Source organism: Nomia melanderi, chromosome 2 (genome assembly GCF_051020985.1).
Source record: "Nomia melanderi isolate GNS246 chromosome 2, iyNomMela1, whole genome shotgun sequence".
Lineage (NCBI taxonomy): Eukaryota > Metazoa > Arthropoda > Insecta > Hymenoptera > Halictidae > Nomia > Nomia melanderi.
In genome coordinates, this window is record NC_135000.1 from 8,692,902 (window position 1) to 8,714,716 (window position 21,815).

A 21,815-nucleotide genomic window follows, 5' to 3' on the forward strand; every position below is an offset into this window, starting at 1 on the left:
ACAAAAATCTGAAACTGAACTCGAGAAATCTTGATGTCCTTAATTTTCTTTTAAGTATAAATTAAATATTACTTTTCTATTATCAGTAGTTAACCGTCAAAGTAAACGTAGATACAAAAGAAACATTAAGATTTTGTTCTTAATAAATCATTAGTGATAAAATAGTTACATCAATCATAGTTAAGAGATCAATTATAGACAATAAAAATATCGTCGAGTGCAAAGGGTGAAATGAAATCTCGTTCTCCTATTTTCTCGATGTAACACCAATTCAAATTTCCCGCGTAAAACCAGCCAGGTCTCCCTCCTTTTATACAGCCAGATTAATCAATACTTCTTTATCGACTGTGTACTTAGTCATCTCGGCGGTCTCGAAACACTGCAGTTGTTGTGACACATTGTGTCATATTGTGTCGCAATAATATCCCGAAGCTCCTCCTAAAGGGACGTTGGCAAGACGAACGACCCGCCGCCGAACGAAACTGTTAAAACGCAAGTTGCTCCGCGGCATGAACCGCGCGTGTGCCATGTAAAACCGTCAAGGGACTCGCGTGTGTGCTGTTAGCTGACGGACGATTTCGACCGAGAGTCATACTTTCGGTAGCCTTCCGGCGTGTCCCTTCCCGTCCCCGGTATTCTCGTCTTTTTCTCGAAGAAAGAAAAAAACAACAGTTCAGTGCAGATATGTATTAAGCGGATCACAAACGATCCGGAGCCTCGTACCTCGAAGAAAACCGTTCCCGTTTCGGTGATGGATTAAGGGCAACGTGTTCACCGATCTTCGATTCCAGGTGAGTCCACTTGTCCCGTATCGATGCAGCGTCTTTTTATAGGAGTGCGGTATCGAGTGTCGTCGATTTCCCGCAATATGTCATTCGATATCGTCACGTCCACGAATTTCGGGGTTGCCCGACCGAAATTATTTTATCGGAATCATGAGATTTTCTCGCCACTTTATTTCATGAATAATGGTCGTCCAATGCGTTTATCGTTGGTTTCTCGAGGAAACTGATTGGTCGTTTGATTATTTTGCAGCTTTGCATTTAAGGGCATCAACCATTGGGCTTATTTCTGGTTTCAGTGGCTGCTTTCTAAAATCTTGTTTTGATGCAGGAGAAAGTTACTTTTCCTAGGTTATTCTGGGAATATGGGTATCAGAGGATTTCATATATTCGTGTGGGATAATCATTGGTCATTTCTGCTTTGAGTAATTTATGCCTGTATCGGTTGAAAGATTACTTGCCATAAGTATGCTCAGGCATAATAGCTCTGATTTAAGACCGCCTCGTTTGGAAAGTAGCAGGAAACAGTCCAAGAGACGGGTGACATGAATGATTGACTGCAAAGGATGATTATAAATCAGATGGAATAGATAAAATATAAGGCGGTACAACTAGTTCAAAATAAATGATACAAGGAGCACTTTCATTTTTCATGACTGGTGGATCGATCACATGTTTGCAACTCTCTTGCACCGCTCGTACATAATGTATGCCCCTTTTATCATATGACTCATATTACCCGTATAAATGCATACACTTTCTGCTTAATTTATAAACAATAATCGGATGCACAAATAAATGCGTGCATTATCTTGCATGATACAAGCAAGTACATAGTTGTTTTCTTCAACATTTCTCATAAGACGGTATATAATTGGTAACTAAAATGATATTTCATTGATTATAGCAAGGTTATTATTATTCAAACCAGTCGTGATTCTCATGAAAGGAAAAAGTGTATTGTAAGAACACATCAGGCTGTTTCTAGTTCAAAAATACTTGAGGTTTTGTAATGACCGATTACAAAATTATTCTTGGCAGCTTTCGTGGACCGTCGAAGATCTCGTTCGGCGCACAAGTACGGGGATCCCGGGGTTTCCACCGTAAAACCGTTAAGAAATTATTAGGGTAACACGTGCGCGGCCACATTTTCGTGCAATGCGTCACGGTGCCGCGGTAGCAATGTAAACCCAGCATTAGCCGTTTCGAAGGTTGAAATTTAACGACCGCGAAGATGATAGTGTAGGTACACTATCACTTTTGTTTTTGCATTTTCATTATCTCTGTATACATAGACACATATAGGTGAAGGAAACGTCGTTCGTAATTTTCCTTTTTTTTTTTTTTTAAATAACCAAACAATGACGTACTCTTCATGAACACAGGAATTATTAGACGAGAAACCTTCCAGAATTTTCTACGATCTCGGAAACCGCCTTTCCACTTAACCTAAATTGAAGCGATCCAATTTCACCCGTGCGTTTCATTGATTCGAAACTAATATTATTTTCAAGGAGATTTATTTCTCTGTATGTATTTATCGTTCGAATGATATTTGTTCTAGTAACAGATAAGTTCTGTTACATTATGAAAACAGTGTTTCATAAGAACAGTGTCACAATAGATATAGCGGGCCTGATAAATCGTAGGAATATTCCAGTTCAACTGATTCTATTTCGATTTCGATCGTCGGTCTTTGTACGGGACGAAGGCGACACCGTTTTTAATAAAACGCTTCACGCCAATCCAAGATCAGGGTCGACGTTATACGCTGTCGTAACGGAAATTTCGGTATCGGCCTATTGACTACTGCTGGTAGCGCTAACGGAAAGTGTCGGTTACCGATGACCGGCGTGCCAATGAACTTGTTAATTATTACAGGCGAACGAGTATCTTATCTGCATAATGCTTTCAAAATAACCAATGAGAAATTAAGGAATATACACAAAGTTATTTATACGGTGTTATCGATGTTCACGGGACAGTTTTAATTGGTTCGTCGCACGTGAACAATTTCTTTGTTCATTGTCAACCGTCATTATAAAAATCTGAACAAGTCTGGTAAATAATTGCTAGTATTCTCAAAAATTTCCTTTGTCAGTTTCCAAGGGGACTTAAGCAAATTAAAAATTCAAGGCTTAAGAAAATTCAAAATTCAAGACTTAAGAAAGTCATCAATATTCACAGGGCAATTTTAATTGGTTCGTTGCGTGAACAGTTTCTTTGTCCACTGTCAACAATCGTTATAAAAATCTGAATAAGTCTAGTAAATAATTGTTAGTATTCTCAAAAATTTCCTTTGTCAGTTTCCAAGGGGACTTAAGCGAATTAAAAGTTCAAGACATAAAAAAATTAAAAATTCAAGACTTAAGAAAATTCAGAATTCAAGACTTAAGAAAGTCATCAATATTCACAGGACAATTTTAATTGATTCGTTGCGTGAACAGTTTCTTTGTCCACTGTCAACCATCGTTATAAAAATCTGAATAAGTCTAGTAAATAATTGTTAGTATTCTCAAAAATTTCCTTTGTCAGTTTTCAAGGGGACTTAAGCGAATTAAAAGTTCAAGACATAAAAAAATTAAAAATTCAAGACTTAAGAAAATTCAGAATTCAAGACTTAAGAAAGTCATCAATATTCACAGGACAATTTTAATTGATTCGTTGCGTGAACAGTTTCTTTGTCCACTGTCAACCATCGTTATAAAAATCTGAATAAGTCTAGTAAATAATTGTTAGTATTCTCAAAAATTTCCTTTGTCAGTTTTCAAGGGGACTTAAGCGAATTAAAAATTCAAGACATAAAAAAATTAAAAATTCAAAACTTAAGAAAATTCAAAATTCAAGACTTAAGAAAATTTAAAATTCAAAGCTTAAGAAAGTCATCAATATTCACGGGGCAGTTTTAATTGGCTCGTTGCATGAACAATTTCTTTGTCCATTCTCAACCATTATTACCAAAGCTCTAAATAAGCCAAGCAAATAATTGCCAGGATTTTGAAAAATTCCCTCCAATTTGCAAGGCGACTTAAGAGAATCCTACCGCTCGCGTCCCACTGAAACAACAGAGGTGCTAAATGAGTGTACACTGATGAATTTACAAACTGATTCGACGATTCAAAGCGAAAGGGGAGCTCGAAGGCTATCAAGTTTGGCCGTTCCAGCTCCCCTCGCTCTGCGGCGAAAGAAAGTAAATAAGAGGGTGACACTTGTGCCTTCAGGAAGAAGAGAAACAAAATCCGCGAGCCGATGGAATTCTTAGACAGACTTCCGATCCCGAATCTTCGGGTGTACACGGCGATCAGCTTCGCCGTTCTGTCCTTCTCCGTCTACTACGCTGGCCAGATCATCAAGGACCCAGCATGGAAGAGCAATCACACATACGTGGAGCCAGGCGACAATGTCATTGCCAGCGACTTCGAATCCGACCCGAGGAACCTGGGGATGCACTTGAAGGAGCTACTAGAATGCATGCTCGACGAGCCCATCTGCATCTGGGTGAGTGTTGTCTGAACCTGGTCCTTGCCACCGGTACCTAATCTTACATAGAACTTGGAATACATTTCCAAGGTTTCAGAAACTCACAATTTAATCCTCGACACTTATTGCTTTTGGCTGCTCCGCAAATCTACGTGTCAAGAAACGATTCTGGTCTGCTGCAGTGGTCACCTGAAAAATCCGTATAGCTTGAGGGCAAGCCCTTCCAGCGCTTAACACGTTAACGCGTCGACTGCCACGTCGGTCACCGGTGATCGGACCTTACAAATTACTTGATAATAATTACAACTTGTCAGATAACTAATGTCGAATGGAATAGTGTAATGTAAGCATTCCGGTACCAAATAATAAGTAACTGTTCCTCTATCTTTGCTACACAAAGAGAGACACAAAACTCTGAAGGTTTTTGTGGCAGTCAACGTGTTAAACGCCATGTCAGTCTTTGGTGACTGACGCTTCTGAGTTGCTTGGAAACAATTGTAACATGCAAGATGGATGAAAATGTAATAACTGAGCTGATAATAGTGTAATACACGGAAGGTAACGGTGAATAATTAATCGTTGTACCTGATTTTTCTTGGTACAATGGAAACTGTAGAATAAAATGGTCAAGATTTTCGTGGCGCTTAACGTGTTAACCTAAATCTCGGTGGCAGGAGGATTCGTCTAACGAACTTGTCCACGGAAATTGTAACGATGATCGTTCGGTGGTCACGTTTACCTGCATTAATCATCCCCTGCCATGAACGGCGCAATCTTCCTCGTTGGCAAATGAAGCAGGAAGCGGAGGAACGGTCAAGTTGCACGCCTAGCGATGTTCGGTCACTGCCAAACGTGTCCAATCGCCTGCCGCTAATTATAGCCTGGACATTTCCTTTTTGTTTTCCTCGCTACGCGATCACAGCGTGCCTTAAAACTACGGTTTCCAACCTGGGAGGAGCGGCTCCCGGGGGGGGGGGTCAAAATTTTGAATAAAAAATTAACGTTCATGGCATAATATCTAGAAATAAACTCCGTAACGTAATAGTAGAAATTCAGTGAAGTTATGTTCATTTTGTAATCGAGTTATCTAACACTGGAACTACCTAGTAATTCAATTAGATTTTTTAATTTTCCTGTAACTCTAACTGTCTATTTAATTCCATTAATTGTCTATTGAGATTTCAATGGATTTATAGTTTGCATATTTTTAAATCAATTTCATTATCCATTTCCCTAAGAAGCATCTGTTCCTTTTCAATACTCGCAGAAGACTCTAGGAATAGGTTATTTTTACCCATTTGGTAGTTCCACTGTTAAAACGTATCTATATTATTATATCTATTAAAAGATAGGGAGGGAAAAAATTCTTTTTAGTGAGATGTAGCATAAAGGTTGGAAACCGCTGATTTCTTTTCCCAATTATTGAAAAATCAACAGACAAACCTCTAACAATACTAAAGAAATTGTCTAAGCAATGTGTAAGCTAAATTGTAAACCAACAGAAACCTTAACAGGACTTCTCAGCAGTTCTAGCGTTGAAACGAGCAATTCTTTTTTCCAGACCCTGATCAACATGGCGTACTGCGTGCTGATACTCCTTGGCAAGACGATCCAGAAGCTCGTGTTCGGTGAACTCCACGTCTCCGAGAGGCAACACCTCAAGGACAAGTTCTGGAACTTCGTTTTTTATAAGTTCATCTTCGTGTTCGGCGTGCTGAACGTACAGTACATGGACGAGGTGGTTCTGTGGTGGGCATGGTTCACCGCGCTGGGCTTCCTCAGTCTTCTCAGCCAGCTTTGCAAGGATCGATTCGAATACGTGAGTGCCCTTAACGTTTTCTTCGCTCGCCCGGCTCCATCCCGATCGAAAACGGTTAACCTCCACGGCCGATCGGTTCCCCGCGCGTATCGAGAACGGGCCGCGTTCGATTTAATTAACCTCGTTACATTGAATGGAAGAAATGCCCCGCGAAAATTGATGCCAGTGGAACTTACGCGCGCGGCACGGTTCCATTAATTGCCTGTTAAGTGGCGGCTCGCATACATTATCGACGATTACGGCTGAATTCCACCGGTCTCGAGAACCGAGGATTTCCTAAACGAAATTTGAACAATGGACATTTGCAGTTAAGAATTTCTTTGCCGGAGACCGACTTGATAACCGCCATATTGGTTTCCGCTAACCCGTCGCCGCGAACGGCTATAGCCGTTACTTTCATTGACGTTGAATACCGCATTTCATAAAGCAAAATGCAGAAAATGGAAAAAGTATATTAATCCTTAGCACTGCAGATGGTTTTGTAATTTATCAGCAACTGCGACTAATTTTTATAGTATCTCTAGTGAAAATGTAGAATGCTATAACATTCCTTCTCAGTACACAATTTAAATGGGTGGAAAATCTAATAATGTTAAGGTAGTTCTTTGATTCATTAAAATATTTGATATAACTGGTGCAGTATTGGAGCCTATAGAGTTCAAAGGGTTAAATCATTAGTTGTATTATTGCGCGTTCATCTAGCTGAATGTCACCGCATTAGGTAGCATTGATGATATAGAAACGTTTTCAAATAATCGTGTGGTTAAGTGAACTATAGTAATTGTTAATAAAAAAAGAAACATTATTGGCACGCATTTGTTTGTATATTCTTCAGTAATACAGTGAATAAAAGTAACGTAACAGTCTAGATCACGTGTAAGTTCTAGTTTCATTATCCGAACAAGTCAAAAGAAACAATTGCAAGAAAAGACTGCGTTTATGGGCATTTTAAAATTAGTGTGCGGCAATGGGCTAATTAATGCCCCTTTCGCTAACAATGTGTTAACCACGAATTATTCTGCCCACTCTGTTCTGCCGCATATTTCCTTAGAAATCTTGTTTACATCCGATCGAAAACATCGACCGAAAAACTTAACGGTTCGATTTGAAACTGGTTTTGTAACCTTTTACGTCAACTAGACGTCTGAATCATTCGACCCGTAACCCCCCTGGGCGACCGTCAAAATATTCATTCTGGCGTGCTGTTGGAAACAGCAGACAGTCTGGAAAATTTGTCGAAATTAACGAATTCATCAGATACTGCAAAAAAATTTAATGACAGACCAAGAATCTGGTTCCTTTGGCAGCGTATCGAAATATTCAACGAGCCTAATATACATACGTCGACGTGACCGTGAATTTCGTTTAAATATTTCGGTTGCATCGAATTTTTGACTTGGCAAGAAGAAATTCATTCCATCCTTTTAATCGACTGGCATTAGAACTAATTGAACTTTTGATGACTCAAAATGACCCATCTCGTTGTTACTAACCCTTTGCACTCGAGAGCTTTTGACTGGAAATATTCAACATTTTCCGACGAGATATAGTCGACATTGTTTGAAACTGATTTTGACAATAATTCACAGATAAATTAAGCAATAAAGTTATTTCATATAAATGTTTCACACAGTAGTACAAAGTTTAATTTGAAATACTAAACATTCAACTTCATAGTTTTGCTGTATCAAATAAAGAGGTGACTATCACTACTTGATTTGATGCATTAAAAAATTTAATATTTAACACGTTGATCACGGTGGTCACTAATGATCGGAGCTTCCAAATTGCTGAAGAACAATTACAATAAAACTTGTATTACTAAATGTTTTCATTTAAAATCAAGTAGCTAGATCATAGCGTAATACGACTACTGTAACACTAAATCATTAATAATTATTTTCAATATCATTCGCCTTTGTTATTAAAGAATAAGTATTACTATTCAGAACGGTAGAAATTCTCACGACGTCGGTGGCGTGAGATATTGGAATAAGAAAGCTTTGTTTCTAAATCTACTTATGATTTCTCTAGTTAGAAACTATTCAGTATTTCCAGCAAATACTTCCGAGTGTAAAGGGTTATATTAGTGTTGAACTAAATAGTAATTTCTGAGAAATCATGAAATCGATTCAGATCGACTCAGAGAGTTCAAGCAAATTTGAATCTCGATAGATTTACACAAATTTTATAAGAAAATACAAAAGAATTCCGTCATTGCTCTATAGTTCTTTAACACTAGAATTTCACGATTCTAATTAAATAAATCCACGCTTTCGGCGTTTACAAAGAAACTTTATTAGACTAGAAGATTTAAAAGATTTTGAAAATAAATAGTTTCATTTGTGTACTATAACGAATGTCCGAAGAAACTGAAAATAATCTATTGTTAGAATTTTTATGGGAATTGCATATTAATCCTTTGCACTCGAGAGGTGACTCTCACTCACCACTTGATTTCATACAGTAAAACTATAAAATTTGATATTTAATATTATATTTCCTATAACGCAACGCATCAGGTTGAGAAATATCGCGTGATTTCTCGTCGACTTAGTTTCACAAAATATCGATTTTATCTCATCAGGAAATGTTAAAATATTTCTAGTGAAAAACTTCCGAGTGCAAAGGGTTAATCGTGTTAAATGCTCGGTGGTTTTAGTGTTAAACGCTCGGCAGTTCCAATGCTGATGGCGCCGAGTCGCGGTTATTATTGCGAACAAGTGTACATGCCGATACGGTTCATCTCGCGAAAGCCCGCGCATGTTTATAAATATTCCGAATATCTTAACATATTTTAGAACGGTGGTTACGGAACGAACCGCGCGCCGTTGCAGTTGGCACGCGTTCCTCCGCGTTACGAAATTCGCCACGCGGCGGTTACTTTTGCATTGTTTCGTTACACACTGTAACCCCGTCATACTTTATTTACGCGTAACGCTAGCCCACAATCGATACGTTGCTTATTTATTCGACGGTGCTTCCTGCATTCGCAAATGGGACTGTCCCACGCTCGCCCCGTTAACGAACAACGCTGTACGGGGTATAGTCAGCGTTATGAAACCGTTACATAAAAAACAAATATTTACTGCTCACCGCAGCGACACGTGTACCCCACCAATCGGAAATACGTTGCATCGTTGGATTTTCCGAATAATTTTCTCCCGAGTTACGTTAACGCATCGAACGCCGGCTAAATTACTAGAAACGAGAGTGTCGGTGATTAACCCCTTTGCACTCGAGAATTATTTTTCTCAATATTCATTATTCTCTGACGAAATGTCGATGATAGTTTTTACAATTAACAAAGAAATACCTTGCATGAATTGACAGAACGATTTTACTTCGATGTTCCATGTGCTGATGCGTTATGTAAAAATTTAATACTGAATTTTTAGTTTTATCATTTTCCTGAGTCAAATTGAATGACTGAAACGCGCCTCTTGAGTGCGAAGGGTCAAACCGAAATTTGTAACTTGCGAGAAAGAATAAGGAATTCGATTTTGTCATTTTAGTTTGGATTTGTGCTGTACGTATCTAAAATGTTACGTTAATGTAGCACTAGCAATTAAACTCGCTATTAATTAAAATCGCGGTTTCCAGGGGAGGCGCCGAAATGTTTAACCCTTAGCACTCCAGGTTGTTTTGTCATCTATCAGCAACTGCAATTTTTATAGTATTCCTAGAAAAAATTAGAAATGCTACATTTCTTCGACCTTTTATTTTCCTTGTTAGCACAACATTTGGACGTGTGGAAAATCGAACAATTTTAGGGTAGTTTCTTTAAGATTCATTAAAATATTCAATATTGGAGCCCATAGAGTTCAAAGGGTTAACAAAACATTAATGTTCACAGCATATCTACGAACAAGCTTCACATCGTAACAGTAGAAATTCAGTAAAGTAATGTTCGTTTTGTAATCAAGTTGTTATTTAAAACGTGTCTATATTATTATATCTATTAACACGTCAACTGCCACGGTAGTTACCGATGACCGGAGGTTCCGAATGGCTTGAAAACAATTATACTTCGTAAGATAACTGACATCCAATGAAAACATTTGACAGGATAAATACATAGATAACAATATTATTTAAGAATTATAGTACCAAATAATTGACAATCATTTCTTTGTGTCTTCGTTACAGAAGAAAAAATGGCAGATAAAACGCTGCAGCTTTTTATGGCAGTCAACGTGTTGAAAAGGGAGGCGTGGACAAAATTTTTTTGGGGAAAAGTAGCATAAAAATTGGAAACGTTAAAGTAAAGATAAACAAATACGTGCATATTCATGAAAACACTGATTTCTATGTATATGTGTGACCTTGGCGTAACACCTAAAAAAATCAACCTATTTAACTAAGTATTTCGGTATGAGACCGAGCGTGGGAAAAATGAAGATTATAAGAAAGATAAAGAGAAATATTTTTCCACGTTCATCCGTTGACAATCGACAATGCATTTCCGTCATTTAAATATGAATCGAATAGGGTTCATCGGATAAAACAAGACTTCTTTATAAACGCAAAAAAGTCTCGTGACTCAGTTATGTAATGAATTCATGTGAATCCCGTTAGTATAATTGAATAGAGGTAACCAGGTTATGCCTGTCGTATGCGACGTTCGGATTTCCTTGATTCACCTCATTACATACTATTTTTTTCTTTTTCATAACAGCAGTCGCAATTTCTGCGACACGAATAATTATATAAACGGATAATGAAGAAATGTTTATTAGTGAAAAAAATATGCGAGACAGGATGTTATTTGCTAGGAGATACTACAGTTGAAAATATATTCCCTTGGGTTTTTCCTTGTTAAATGAAACCTTACACTTATTGCATTGCCTTGCTGTTTAATTTAAACCCGTGTAACATGTTCAGATGTCCTTGGATAAACTGGAATAATGATTCCCAAACATGTCATCGTACATGATATAAAATTGTATAAAACCATACCGTCACCCCTGACTTATCTAAAAGTATGGTCATTTATAAATGATATATATCTCTCCAATACTCTAATACATTTTGATACGAGTCAAAGTAAATGATTACTATTATTCGCTAATACAGAATTGATCATTTTGCAGTTGTCTTTCTCGCCAACAACACCTGGCTGGAGCCATGCAAGACTCCTTGGATTACTGGCTGCAATACTGGCATTATCTTCTTTCATGTTACTGCTGTGCACAGCTGCAGCCTTCTTCTTTGTCTCTTTCAACACATTCGTGTTCACTGCAGCTGAGGTAACAAACATTTCACGGTTTCAATCTCTTCCTCTCCTTCTGTCGCACTGTATCTCTCACTCTCTGTGTTTTGTACCAAAATTTGATGACACCTTTTCTTTTCGTCAACAGTGCAGCTTATTAGGTGTGAGAACAATTCACGTGATGGTGAGGTATATCATCCATTTGTATGATATAAGAGGAGCAGGAACATCCTCTCAACGTTCGTGGGACAAACGGGGTCCCTTGACCTATTACACTGATCTTGTAGCAGAGCTAATAGTGCTGTCCGTGGATTTCTTCCATCATGTCCACATGCTACTCTGGAGCAACATATTCCTCAGCATGGCCTCTCTCGTGATCTGTATGCAGCTTAGGTACCTTTTCTATGAAATCCAACGCAAGTTGACGAAGCATAGGAATTACTTAGCTGTGTTGAATCATATGGAACAGAAGTGAGTATTATTTTTCCTTGTCCTAACATATTCAGGTTCACTGCAGTCTAATCTTGAACAGTTGTAATTAAATAACTCGAATGGTTCCTTTAGCTACCCAATGGCAACGCAAGAGGAACTGGCAGAAAACTCGGACAACTGTGCTATTTGTTGGGAGAAAATGGAGGCTGCCAGAAAGCTACCTTGTTGTCATCTCTTCCATAATTCTTGTCTACAATCTTGGCTAGAGCAGGACACGTCATGTCCAACGTGTAGACTCGCGCTCAGCATGCAACCGAATCACCGAGAAAACACGCAGGCGCTACCAAACGAGCTGCAAACACCGGCTAGACAAAATGAGAATCATTTCTTTCATTTCGACGGCTCGAGATACGTTTCTTGGTTACCAAGCTTCTCCGTGGAGGTCTCCCACAATTGGCTGCGCGGAGACATTTCCACTATTGCACACAACAACTCGCAAATGGATGCTATGATCAGACAAGTATGTGCCAGAAGAACTCCAATGAGAATATAGATTTGTTTAGAATAATTTGTTAGCGCGAGGCGAATCAACGGGTGTTATTCATTGTTAAATCAGGTACAGCAACTGTTTCCCCATTTTCCACGTAATTTAATTGTGGAAGATCTCCGAGTGACAAGATCAGTCGAATGGACCGTTGGAAATATCCTTGATGGAGTGCTGATACCACCGCATCATTTAATCGAAGAACCACAGTCGGAGTCCGTCCCTCAGATTCATACTAGTACCAGTGAAATTAGTGTCGCTTCAACGCCATCACCCAGTGATCCAAGATTTGACATTCCTATTGCTGACGGGTAAATTGCGTTCTTCTTTTATCTTTATTATAAATCCACAGAACTTGTTTGTCCTCCTTGTCATTTTACGTGGAATGTTCTAGTTGCTTACGAATATTGTTTAATAATTGATTTCAGCAGCGATGAACCTTCCAGTTTAGGAGGGCGATTTTCAAAGTCCTCTTCAGAAAGGGAGCTCATTCTCCAGCATCGTAAAGAACACATGAGACTAGCGGCTAGGAGGAAATATTTTGAAAAACAGCATGTAGCTGACCAACGAGTCTCCGAAGCAACTTCTTAAAATAGGAAACGCAGAGAAATATATGTTGAAGTTTTGAGTTTACGTGCTTGGTAGACTACTTTCTTCGAAGAAGTGTATACGACTGATTTTTTTTTTTTTTTTTTTTTTTGGTAACACGTCCATCGACGGTCACTTATTATTCTTTTTTTTTGTCACCTTATTAAGTATCGCATCCTTCTACTGTCAACGAAACTGTTTCTTCGTTTAAGATACTTGTTCCTAAGATTTCTTAACCATCTTCATTTCTGCCGCACTTAAAAGAATTTTTAGAGGTACAAGTGTTCGATTAATTATTTTATATGTTGTCATCGAAATAATTCCCACCTTTCTCTCTTTTCTTTCTTTTTCTTTTTTTTCTTAGTTTTACCGTATTTAAAAGTTTTTGTAATTTGATTTTTAGAAATATTTTCCTGGAAATTGTACACGCCTGCTTTCGTTTTTCTTAAGAAAACTACTTTCTTTAAGAATGCAAATTGTTTTATTTCTAAGTAAAATAAGAACGATGAACTTAAAGTATTAACTGTTTAATTCTTTAGCAGTAATAAGGGAAATTAACTTAAAAGTATTACTGGCTTAATAATTTTTATTCTTTATTTATTAAAACAATTGTTAAGCAATATACTGTTCTGAGAAATATTAATTTTTTTCTTCTTTTTTTTGGAACATATTTCCCTTGGATTCTTAATGTTACATTAAAGGAGTAAATACATTCGAGAAAGATTTATAGGTGAACATTTTATAAAAGTCAGTCATTTCAGTTCAAAATACAAAGATACTTAGACATTTTTACTTCGTTTTTTCTGGTCAACTTTAAGGGGTATCCGAATTTTAAGATTTTTGTTGAAATCTCGATTTCCTATTCTTAAGAAAATCGATTTTCTTCAGAATAGAGAGAAAGGATTTTAGTATTTAATATTGACTGGTTGTGATTATATACTCATTGGTGGATTAGAGGACTGATAAAAATAGGAATATATTGTTGAAGATAATGTTCTTTTCACGCATTCATTTTCACATAAATAAAAAATAAAAACAGATAGAGTTTTTAATAGTTAATGATTAAAACAATTTTTGTTATTAATTTTATTATAATATTTAATGTTTTCATTTTAGAGATACTATTAAGTGATTGCAAATAAATATTTAAAACGTTCGAAAGAGAGTAATATTTAAGAACACATGTGTTTGCAAATAAAATATTATTTAACTGATTACAACAAACAAAACTATGCTTCTTTAACTGTTACAACAACAATTTCTTTACAAGTTTTATGCAAGTATTTTCCTAGGAATGTTTTCCTTTCTGTGAAGAGCACTATATTCAATTCCATTTTGAATGTTAATAAGGTTCAATATTCAACAATGTTTCAAGTGAAGAAAAAGGACTTAAAATATGTGAAATAAATAATTTTTTCGATGGAGTATTTCTTTTCATGTAGCCTCCACTACTTGAATTTGGAAAATTATAATGATATCCTGTAACATCTTTGTGATATATAATGTATTATATATTAAGTTACTTTGATTTAAATAATTAATTGCAATATATTATTATTTCTCCATTGCAAATTAATTAACACTTTCCGATCTGTCGAGTTTTTTTATATCAATATCTATAGAATAGAAAAGATATTTCAATACACTAAAATAAAAAACTGCAACAGCTTCAATGAACTCGTGGATCGCAGAGTGTTAATATAAAAATACATCTGACCCTTGATTTATGCAAAAATCTGTTCCACATGAATTCATTTTACAGGAATGAAAATCAACAAGAGAAAACAAAATATTGAAAAGAAAGACTGGTATAAGTTTTTTTTTTATTCAGTGTTACTAAATTCACTCGGGTATTAGAGCTACCATGTAAATCAGGGGTCAGGTGTACTAGAAACTGCTTCTCACAGAAATGTATATGAAACAGTAGCTTTTTCCTCTGTCAATGCATAATTATCCCGTATACTTGAATTACGTTACAATCCTATTATGAAATTATACATTCCTTTGTGTCTTTCTTTCTATCTTTTGATATTGAATTTTAATTATCCTAACATTTAGATTCGAAAAAAATTTAAGTCTAATGTATCAAGTTCAATTTGAAGAAGCTTTTAGTGATGAATAAGTAAAAAAATGAATTTAGTATGGAACTATTAACAACGTATAAACAAATCAATTTTTGTATGACCTTTTTACACATAGTAGAAACAATGGAAAAGTAATTAAAATGGAATAGTATTATTTCAGTACTCATTATCAGTGTACATAATGCAAAATGTAAAGTGTAGTTAATGTTTTTGTAGGAAAAAAGGAAGACATTATTGTATTCAAATGAAACATTGACATATTTGTAAACTGTATAAATATACAGTCCATTGATTTTTTGATCTCAAACAAAACTATACATGTAATGTGCAATATTATTTAAAGAAATTAAAACCATCAAGAATATAAATCTATGTTCATATAAATTATATAATTTTGTATTCTTTCGAAGTTTCAAAAGTTCTTTGAAGCACATGTTCAGAACTTCTTAGTCTGTTATGCGAGGAAGAAGTTTACTGTATCTTTCCATGTTATTTTTCTTTTATTCATAGTTAAACATACTAGATCTATAAATATATTATAATGTTATGTAAATAAATGTAATATAGTCGCATTTAGTTACCACTGAAACAATTGAATAAAATTTTATGCTCCATCATGCAGAATGTATTTGTTGATTTAATAAATAAATATTAAATAATTTTAATCGGATTGTCCATGCCTGTGTTTATCTACGTAAGTTCGCTTGTTACCTGGGATAATAAAGGTTAAAATATTGTAGGTTTTGTTTTGATAATAAATACTGCAAGGTAGATAAACATATCAATGAAACATTGGTCCCCAATAAAATATATTAATTGTACTCACGTGTTCTAATGGCTGCAAAGTATTCTTCCCATTCTTTGAAATGAAACCACATCACTCACAGAACACAAAAAAAAACGTGGGTGAATATTCAAACTGATCAACACTAATAAATTCATAAAATGACTCTCTCACAACGATGCGCAATACGCGAATGACCTCTACGAACTGGTGTTTATTTAATCACGAAAAATTTATATACTAGAGGGTAGAGGGTTTTCTTTTCTAACACCATGAATGCAGATAGAAATAGACCTGATAGGACATTCATTTCTATGTCGTTATTTTACCCCCTTAAATCATCCAAAATTAATTTTATATTTTATAGATAAATACAGTAGATCTAGATGTATAATAGATACTATTCAAATTATTAAATAAAGATTTTATTTAATAATGTAGAATCCATTTATTAATCTGATACGTAAACCTTAACACAAACAAATTCTGTAACAGCAATACATTGTAACGAAAGTAAATTTTAATCTATTGCACAATTCTTTCTACAATTATTATTTCCATTTTTTAATATCTAATGTTTTTAATAATGTAGTCAGTTCCAGTTATTTTCTTTTTAGTAATTGCAAGTATTTTATTAAAAAGTTTCACAAATTTATTTCCTAAGTTTAACCAATGAAATTCATTACGACAATATGAAGAATAATATGTGCAAAAATGAAATCTGCAAATCCTCTCTCAGGACTTATCCCATGAAATTGGCTTTTATTCTGAGGATTCACTTGTAGCCGTAAGCAAACTGCAACAGAAATATCAAAGAATAATTCAATAACAAAAATATTCTACATTTCATACAACTGATATCTACCACATTATCTTACAAAATATGCAAAAGAACGACTACTACAAAATTAAATAAATCAATGCATAACATATTGCCGCATATACTGACACTGACAGCAAAGCAAATTAGGTAATTAATGTAAACAAACATAATTAGTACCACAATATCAACACAAACATTTATACAAGATTATTAAAGATAGTATGAATTATAATTAATAAAATACCTCCGAGAACGAAACAGGAAACACAAGAAATAAATCCGCTGAGAAAACTGTTGAACGGGAACGTTCCAACAAGGCAACAGTAAACGAATTGTATGACACCAGTTAGGAACACATAGAACAGATAAGCGTCTATAATTTTCAGCTTTTTCGGCGTGGTTTTCGTGTATTCCTGCCAGAATTTCCAAACAACCGTTAACACCGTCATTTTTACAATGTTTCCTGGACAATTGTTTAAGGTTGTGTCGAACCAAACGCGTGGCACCGGTGTATCGACGATTAAAAGTGACGTAGCCACAGTTTGTAACCTAAAAATCAACTACGGCAGAGATAACGAAGCGGTCAAATGGCATAGTGGCGCCATCTACCGCAGAAATACAAACTACGGAAATAGAAAAATTAAAATATCTCAACAATTAAACAACCAAATTTAACGTTCTTGGGCTCAAAATCCTTAGAATATTACAGTGCACCCAGCATGTATAGTAAAAAAACCCAGTTGCGATGTTTTATATATTTCCTGAATTTATGCTTTCCACGGCCATAGAAATGGTATCGCCATCTAGCGGCGGAAACAAGGAACTACGGAAATAGAAAAATTGAAATATCTCAAAAACTAGGCCACCAAATTTAACGTTCTTGGGCTCAAAATCTTCGTAATGTCACAGCCCACCCGACAAATATAGTGAAAAATCATAATTGCGATGTTTTATTCGTTTTTGGGAATTCATGGTTTCCACGGACATAGAAATGGTATCGCCATCTAGCGGTAGAACGGCGGAACTAAAACGCATATACGTGCGATTGAGAACCAGATTCAGAGATGTAGAAAAAAATTAATTACTCATTAACCAGAGGCCTAAATTTTAAGTTACACACATGGGGCTGTAGAGGGGTTCCTAGACAATATATTCCCAGCGCAAAACGGATTTTCTAATGATCTTGTAATTAATTATTTAATAAAAAGTGCAACTACTCCCAAGATAGGAAATGAGACTAGTTCCTTCTAACTGACTTCCTGTCGGAACCAGCAATGATTCCTCAACTTCCGGCACACCAAATTAAAGCTGACAGTCTCTACTTTAATATAGATCCATTCCCCGGAATAATTAACCGAGTTAACATACTATTAATTGCATTCAAGCACGAATCGACTTTCTCTCTAACGCAACCAACACATCCGAAAATCGCTGATAATTCATTAATTACAACTCGCACGTCATTAAAATCCCACCAGAATATTCCCAAATATCCACTCTAATTTCTCCAATCACAAACATTCACCACTTACGCCTATTAACCGAGAAACTCAAAAATCCACTCGGCACGTGTCACGAACTTCTAAGTTACCTCGCGACATCGTCCCGAAGAATAATTAATAAATAATCAACGCGGAAGAAAATCCTATCCGAAGCGATATGAGAAAGTAGGGGAGGGTCCATTCTATGATCCTAAATTCCAAATGTTGACGAATGATTCGTGTAAGTCGAGTTATTAATGAATTCGCTGTTGTTTTCCCCATCGACGCGTCGCGTTTAGTTCACAGCCTCCACCACTAGATGGCGCTACCTAGATTGCTATCCCTGCGACCTCCTCGGTCCTGATGCTTCGCGCGTACGTACCAGGGACTGATGAGATGCTTTTTCGAAGGAGGTGGCACAAGAAAGACTATTTCTGTCCTTGTCGCACACTATCTCCGTCCTTGTCTTACACATTGCGGGTATGGGGAAAAGCTTCGAAACGCCCGTCCGCTAGATGGCGCTAGTGTCGCCTTTAACAAAATCTTCTATCCTTCTCGCACATTAGCTCCGTCCTTGTCTTACTCATTGTAAGAATAGGGAAAACGATTTTGAATTCATTCAAATTTATTAATCGAAATTTCATTTTTTTTCAATGTTGTTAGACGGTTAAGAATGAAATGCAATTTATATTATTTGTTGTAATTTCTTGGGGCGGAGGATGCATTGAATGCAACGAGCAGCATTACCGAAAGAAACTCTACTATCCACTTAGCCAACGTTCGGCGTGAGTACGCTCTCCTTACTATGAGACGTACTACCTTTACTAGAATAACTACTACTATGCTACACATTGAGCAGAGATAGCGTTAGATATAAACGAGTGGTTTGTGAGTAATGTGATCAACGAACGTTATGTCGGAGTTCGTTTGGTATTGAGAGGAATAGGATTTATTTGTTTGTTGTTGTATAATGTAGCATTGGATAATGTGGTAATTTGTTAATGTTGTGGTGGAGTTCAGTAGGGGTTAGTAGGTGTTTGTTTAATTTTGTAAATTTATTGATTAGGGAATGTATTGGTACAATGGGAGAGTGGATTGTCGTGATGTAAACGGTAGTTGTGTTTTTATCGGGTTTCTTGTTCGCGAGTAGGTCGTACCCATCGCTATTCAGAGAAACCTCGCATGAAAGATCCTGTGACTGTGTGCACCGACACAGGCCTGGCTTCATCATACGTAATGCTCGCTGGGAATGTTTGTACGCACACCACGATAGGAGAAATGCACACCTTCGGGAAGAATAGGACCAACACACATGCAACGTCTATTCACTGCTGTTCAAGATGGAGAGAAAACGACGTATGTGTCCCGTAAGGTGGTTGTAAACAAGAAAGTTGGACGACCGGAGGATCTCCTTTGACGGAAGGGAAAGACAGCTGAAAACGAAATGGCAAAATCCGTGCTGGGTTCGGACACTCTTCCTAAAGCAGGTCGAGTAAACGAAGGTATGTCGGGTATTCTCGGATGTCTGCTGTCATTCCTGATTATCGTTACTCATTAGATCGGTATGCACAATGTGATTCTGTTTGCTTGTTACCGTAGTTTGTCGGGAGTGGTTGGTCCACGAGGATGGAGCTCTCGCTTACAGATTGCAGGATGAAGAAAGTAGGTGTTAAAGAGAATGTTGAAACAGTTTCATTCTAGCGAATTAATCTTACCATACTGTTTCTTGTAGTTAGGGAACACTACACTGGCAACAAAGTGCGAAACGCACAGGTGAGGGAGGACGTACCGAAAGCTAAAGTTGAACAGGAGTTAGAAACATTGAAGTATCAGAGCTACGTTCAGCAACAGTTTGTATTTCATTTTTGAACGCGTAATGTACTGTATTAATGAAAGGCTACATCTAAGTGTACGATTTTTCAGGGAAGAGAGAGATGCCTTAGTAGCAAGGCAGGTTGCATTATCCTTAGAGCGAGAAGAAAGACAAAAGGAACGAGAATTACAAGAACAAATGAGGTTGCAGTTGAGATTAGATGATGAAGTAACCCAACTGGAACTTGAGAAATATATTCAAGAAGAAAAAGATGAGGTACTTACATAATACTTGCATTGGAAAAGAAGTATTGATGATAATATTGTATTAACAACATATATATTAATTAAAGGAACTGGCAAGGAAATTACAACAGGAGGAAGAGGAAAATGCTATAGACAATCCAGATGGATCGTTCGATGAACAATTTTTGTTGGATCAAAAAATTGCAATGGAGGCTCAGGATGCTGAACTGGCACGAATGTTGCAACAAAAAGAACGTGCTAAAGTTAGAAAGGCCAGGCAAAGGGCAAGACAGAGAAAGCTAGAAAAACAGCTTCAAAAAGAACTGGAAGATCAGAATGTTGCTGAAAAGCCTCAGAGGCCAGATAAATTAGATTTGAAGAGTACATCGACTAAAAGTAGAATGCAGCCTAATTTAAATTGTCCACAATACCAAGACCTGGAAGAAATACAAACATTAGATGATCCTATTGAAAGTATTCGAGAAGTACCAAATGTAGCAGCAATTATTGATCCTACTTATAATGGAAATGTGCATCGACATACTTCCAGTAGTTCAAGTAATACAGTAAGCCCTACGTACGCATTACCCACACCTCCACAGGAACTTATGAACGATGATGCTCCGTGTTATATGCCTATACAAGGACAACGAAGAAATCAAATGCAATCTTCATCGCTAACTCACGCAGAGAAACATAAGCGTCGAGTGAAAGATGGTTGCAAACAACAGTAACATAATTCTAAGTCCCGATTATCAAGTACTTTCAATGAAAAAACATTTCGTTGCCATGAAGACGTACATGAGTTACATATTGTAGATAGTTTACGTACCTTGTTTTAAACACATACAGATTCGTGTTATAGGACAGAAGCTTTACTCGACGAAAAGTTCAATGGTAGAATAAAATTTTTCTTAAATTGAATGTTCCATTTAAAAGCAATACTTTGCATAGTACGAAAATACATGTGCCTTTTAAAAGGGTACGGTGTGAATAAGATCAATGAATGCTTGATGTTTATTGACATTTGAAGTAATAAGTTGCACCGTCCTACATTGTAGATTCGCCTTCTACCGTGTACATTGATATTCAATTTAAATACAATAATATTTCTATCGATATGTTGTATAATGCTGATACAAAGATTTTTATGGGAAAGCAAAAAGGAAATAGTGAAATAGACAATCTGAATTAGGAATAAAGTAATCATGTTATTAAGTAAGCAAACAGAAATGTACAAAGATTGACTATTTAGACTGAATTATGAAACGAAATAATTTAATTAAGACAGACTTTAATCGAACTAGGTACATGCTCTCTAAATGAAATTTTTTATAGATCTAATAAACAAATTAAGCTCGTTTTTTTTTTAGAGGAACATATTTCGTTTTAAGTACTTGTGGTGCAGCGCAAAAACTAACTTACTGCCAAAGATGACATTAACGCTCACTTTGAACCCAAATAAATTAATTACTAACAAGATAAAAGAAAGAAATTAATTTCGAAAATACGAAGTTATGAAGGCGTGCTTTAATGAAGTGCTTAGCACTTAATAATCTAAATAATTTTTAATGAGTTGTTAAGGTTCAAAGATGTAGTGAAGTATGTATATATATATATATTATTAATATATATATATATTAATAATCTCTAACAATTTTCCAGTATTTATGTTTAAACAAATGTATTTTCTATAATTTTTATACTAATCTATAAAACGGTTAATAT

The 21,815-nt window shown here is 36.1% G+C and overlaps 4 protein-coding genes across 5 annotated transcripts in view; 2 read left to right on the forward strand and 2 right to left on the reverse strand.

The window, feature by feature from the left end:
• Positions 1-15,892, reverse strand: part of Hnf4 (Hepatocyte nuclear factor 4) — a 62,647-nt gene extending 46,755 nt beyond the window's left edge. Inside the window, exon 1 of the mRNA XM_076364349.1 lies at positions 15,768-15,892. Within this exon, the coding sequence (XP_076220464.1) occupies positions 15,768-15,819 (52 nt within the window). The 5' untranslated portion in view covers positions 15,820-15,892. The remainder of the gene's footprint in view (positions 1-15,767) is intronic.
• LOC116426163 (E3 ubiquitin-protein ligase AMFR) lies at positions 352-15,606 on the forward strand. Of its 2 annotated transcripts, none has more exons than XM_031974751.2 (8): positions 352-791; positions 4,004-4,280; positions 5,824-6,081; positions 11,175-11,330; positions 11,442-11,764; positions 11,858-12,245; positions 12,342-12,580; positions 12,698-15,606. In XM_031974751.2, exons 2-8 carry the CDS (start codon positions 4,032-4,034, stop codon positions 12,858-12,860), a joined length of 1,776 nt encoding a protein of 591 aa, XP_031830611.1. In that variant the 5' UTR covers positions 352-791; positions 4,004-4,031; the 3' UTR covers positions 12,861-15,606. The 2 variants fall into 2 exon arrangements, with proteins under 2 accessions (XP_031830611.1, XP_031830620.1); XM_031974760.2 differs by having other exon boundaries at positions 12,701-15,606.
• A 335-nt stretch (positions 15,893-16,227) lies between the features above and the next one.
• Dad1 (dolichyl-diphosphooligosaccharide--protein glycosyltransferase subunit) lies at positions 16,228-17,123 on the reverse strand. The gene is made up of 2 exons (XM_031974838.2): positions 16,793-17,123; positions 16,228-16,521 (listed from the first exon to the last, which is right to left on the reverse strand). Exons 1-2 carry the CDS (start codon positions 16,995-16,997, stop codon positions 16,391-16,393), a joined length of 336 nt encoding a protein of 111 aa, XP_031830698.1. The 5' UTR covers positions 16,998-17,123; the 3' UTR covers positions 16,228-16,390.
• A 2,105-nt stretch (positions 17,124-19,228) lies between these two features.
• On the forward strand, positions 19,229-21,753 carry LOC116425516 (uncharacterized). Its single transcript, XM_031973369.2, has 5 exons — positions 19,229-19,531; positions 19,629-19,691; positions 19,762-19,879; positions 19,953-20,118; positions 20,195-21,753. Exons 1-5 carry the CDS (start codon positions 19,474-19,476, stop codon positions 20,819-20,821), a joined length of 1,032 nt encoding a protein of 343 aa, XP_031829229.1. The 5' UTR covers positions 19,229-19,473; the 3' UTR covers positions 20,822-21,753.
• Positions 21,754-21,815: the final 62 nt, after the last annotated feature.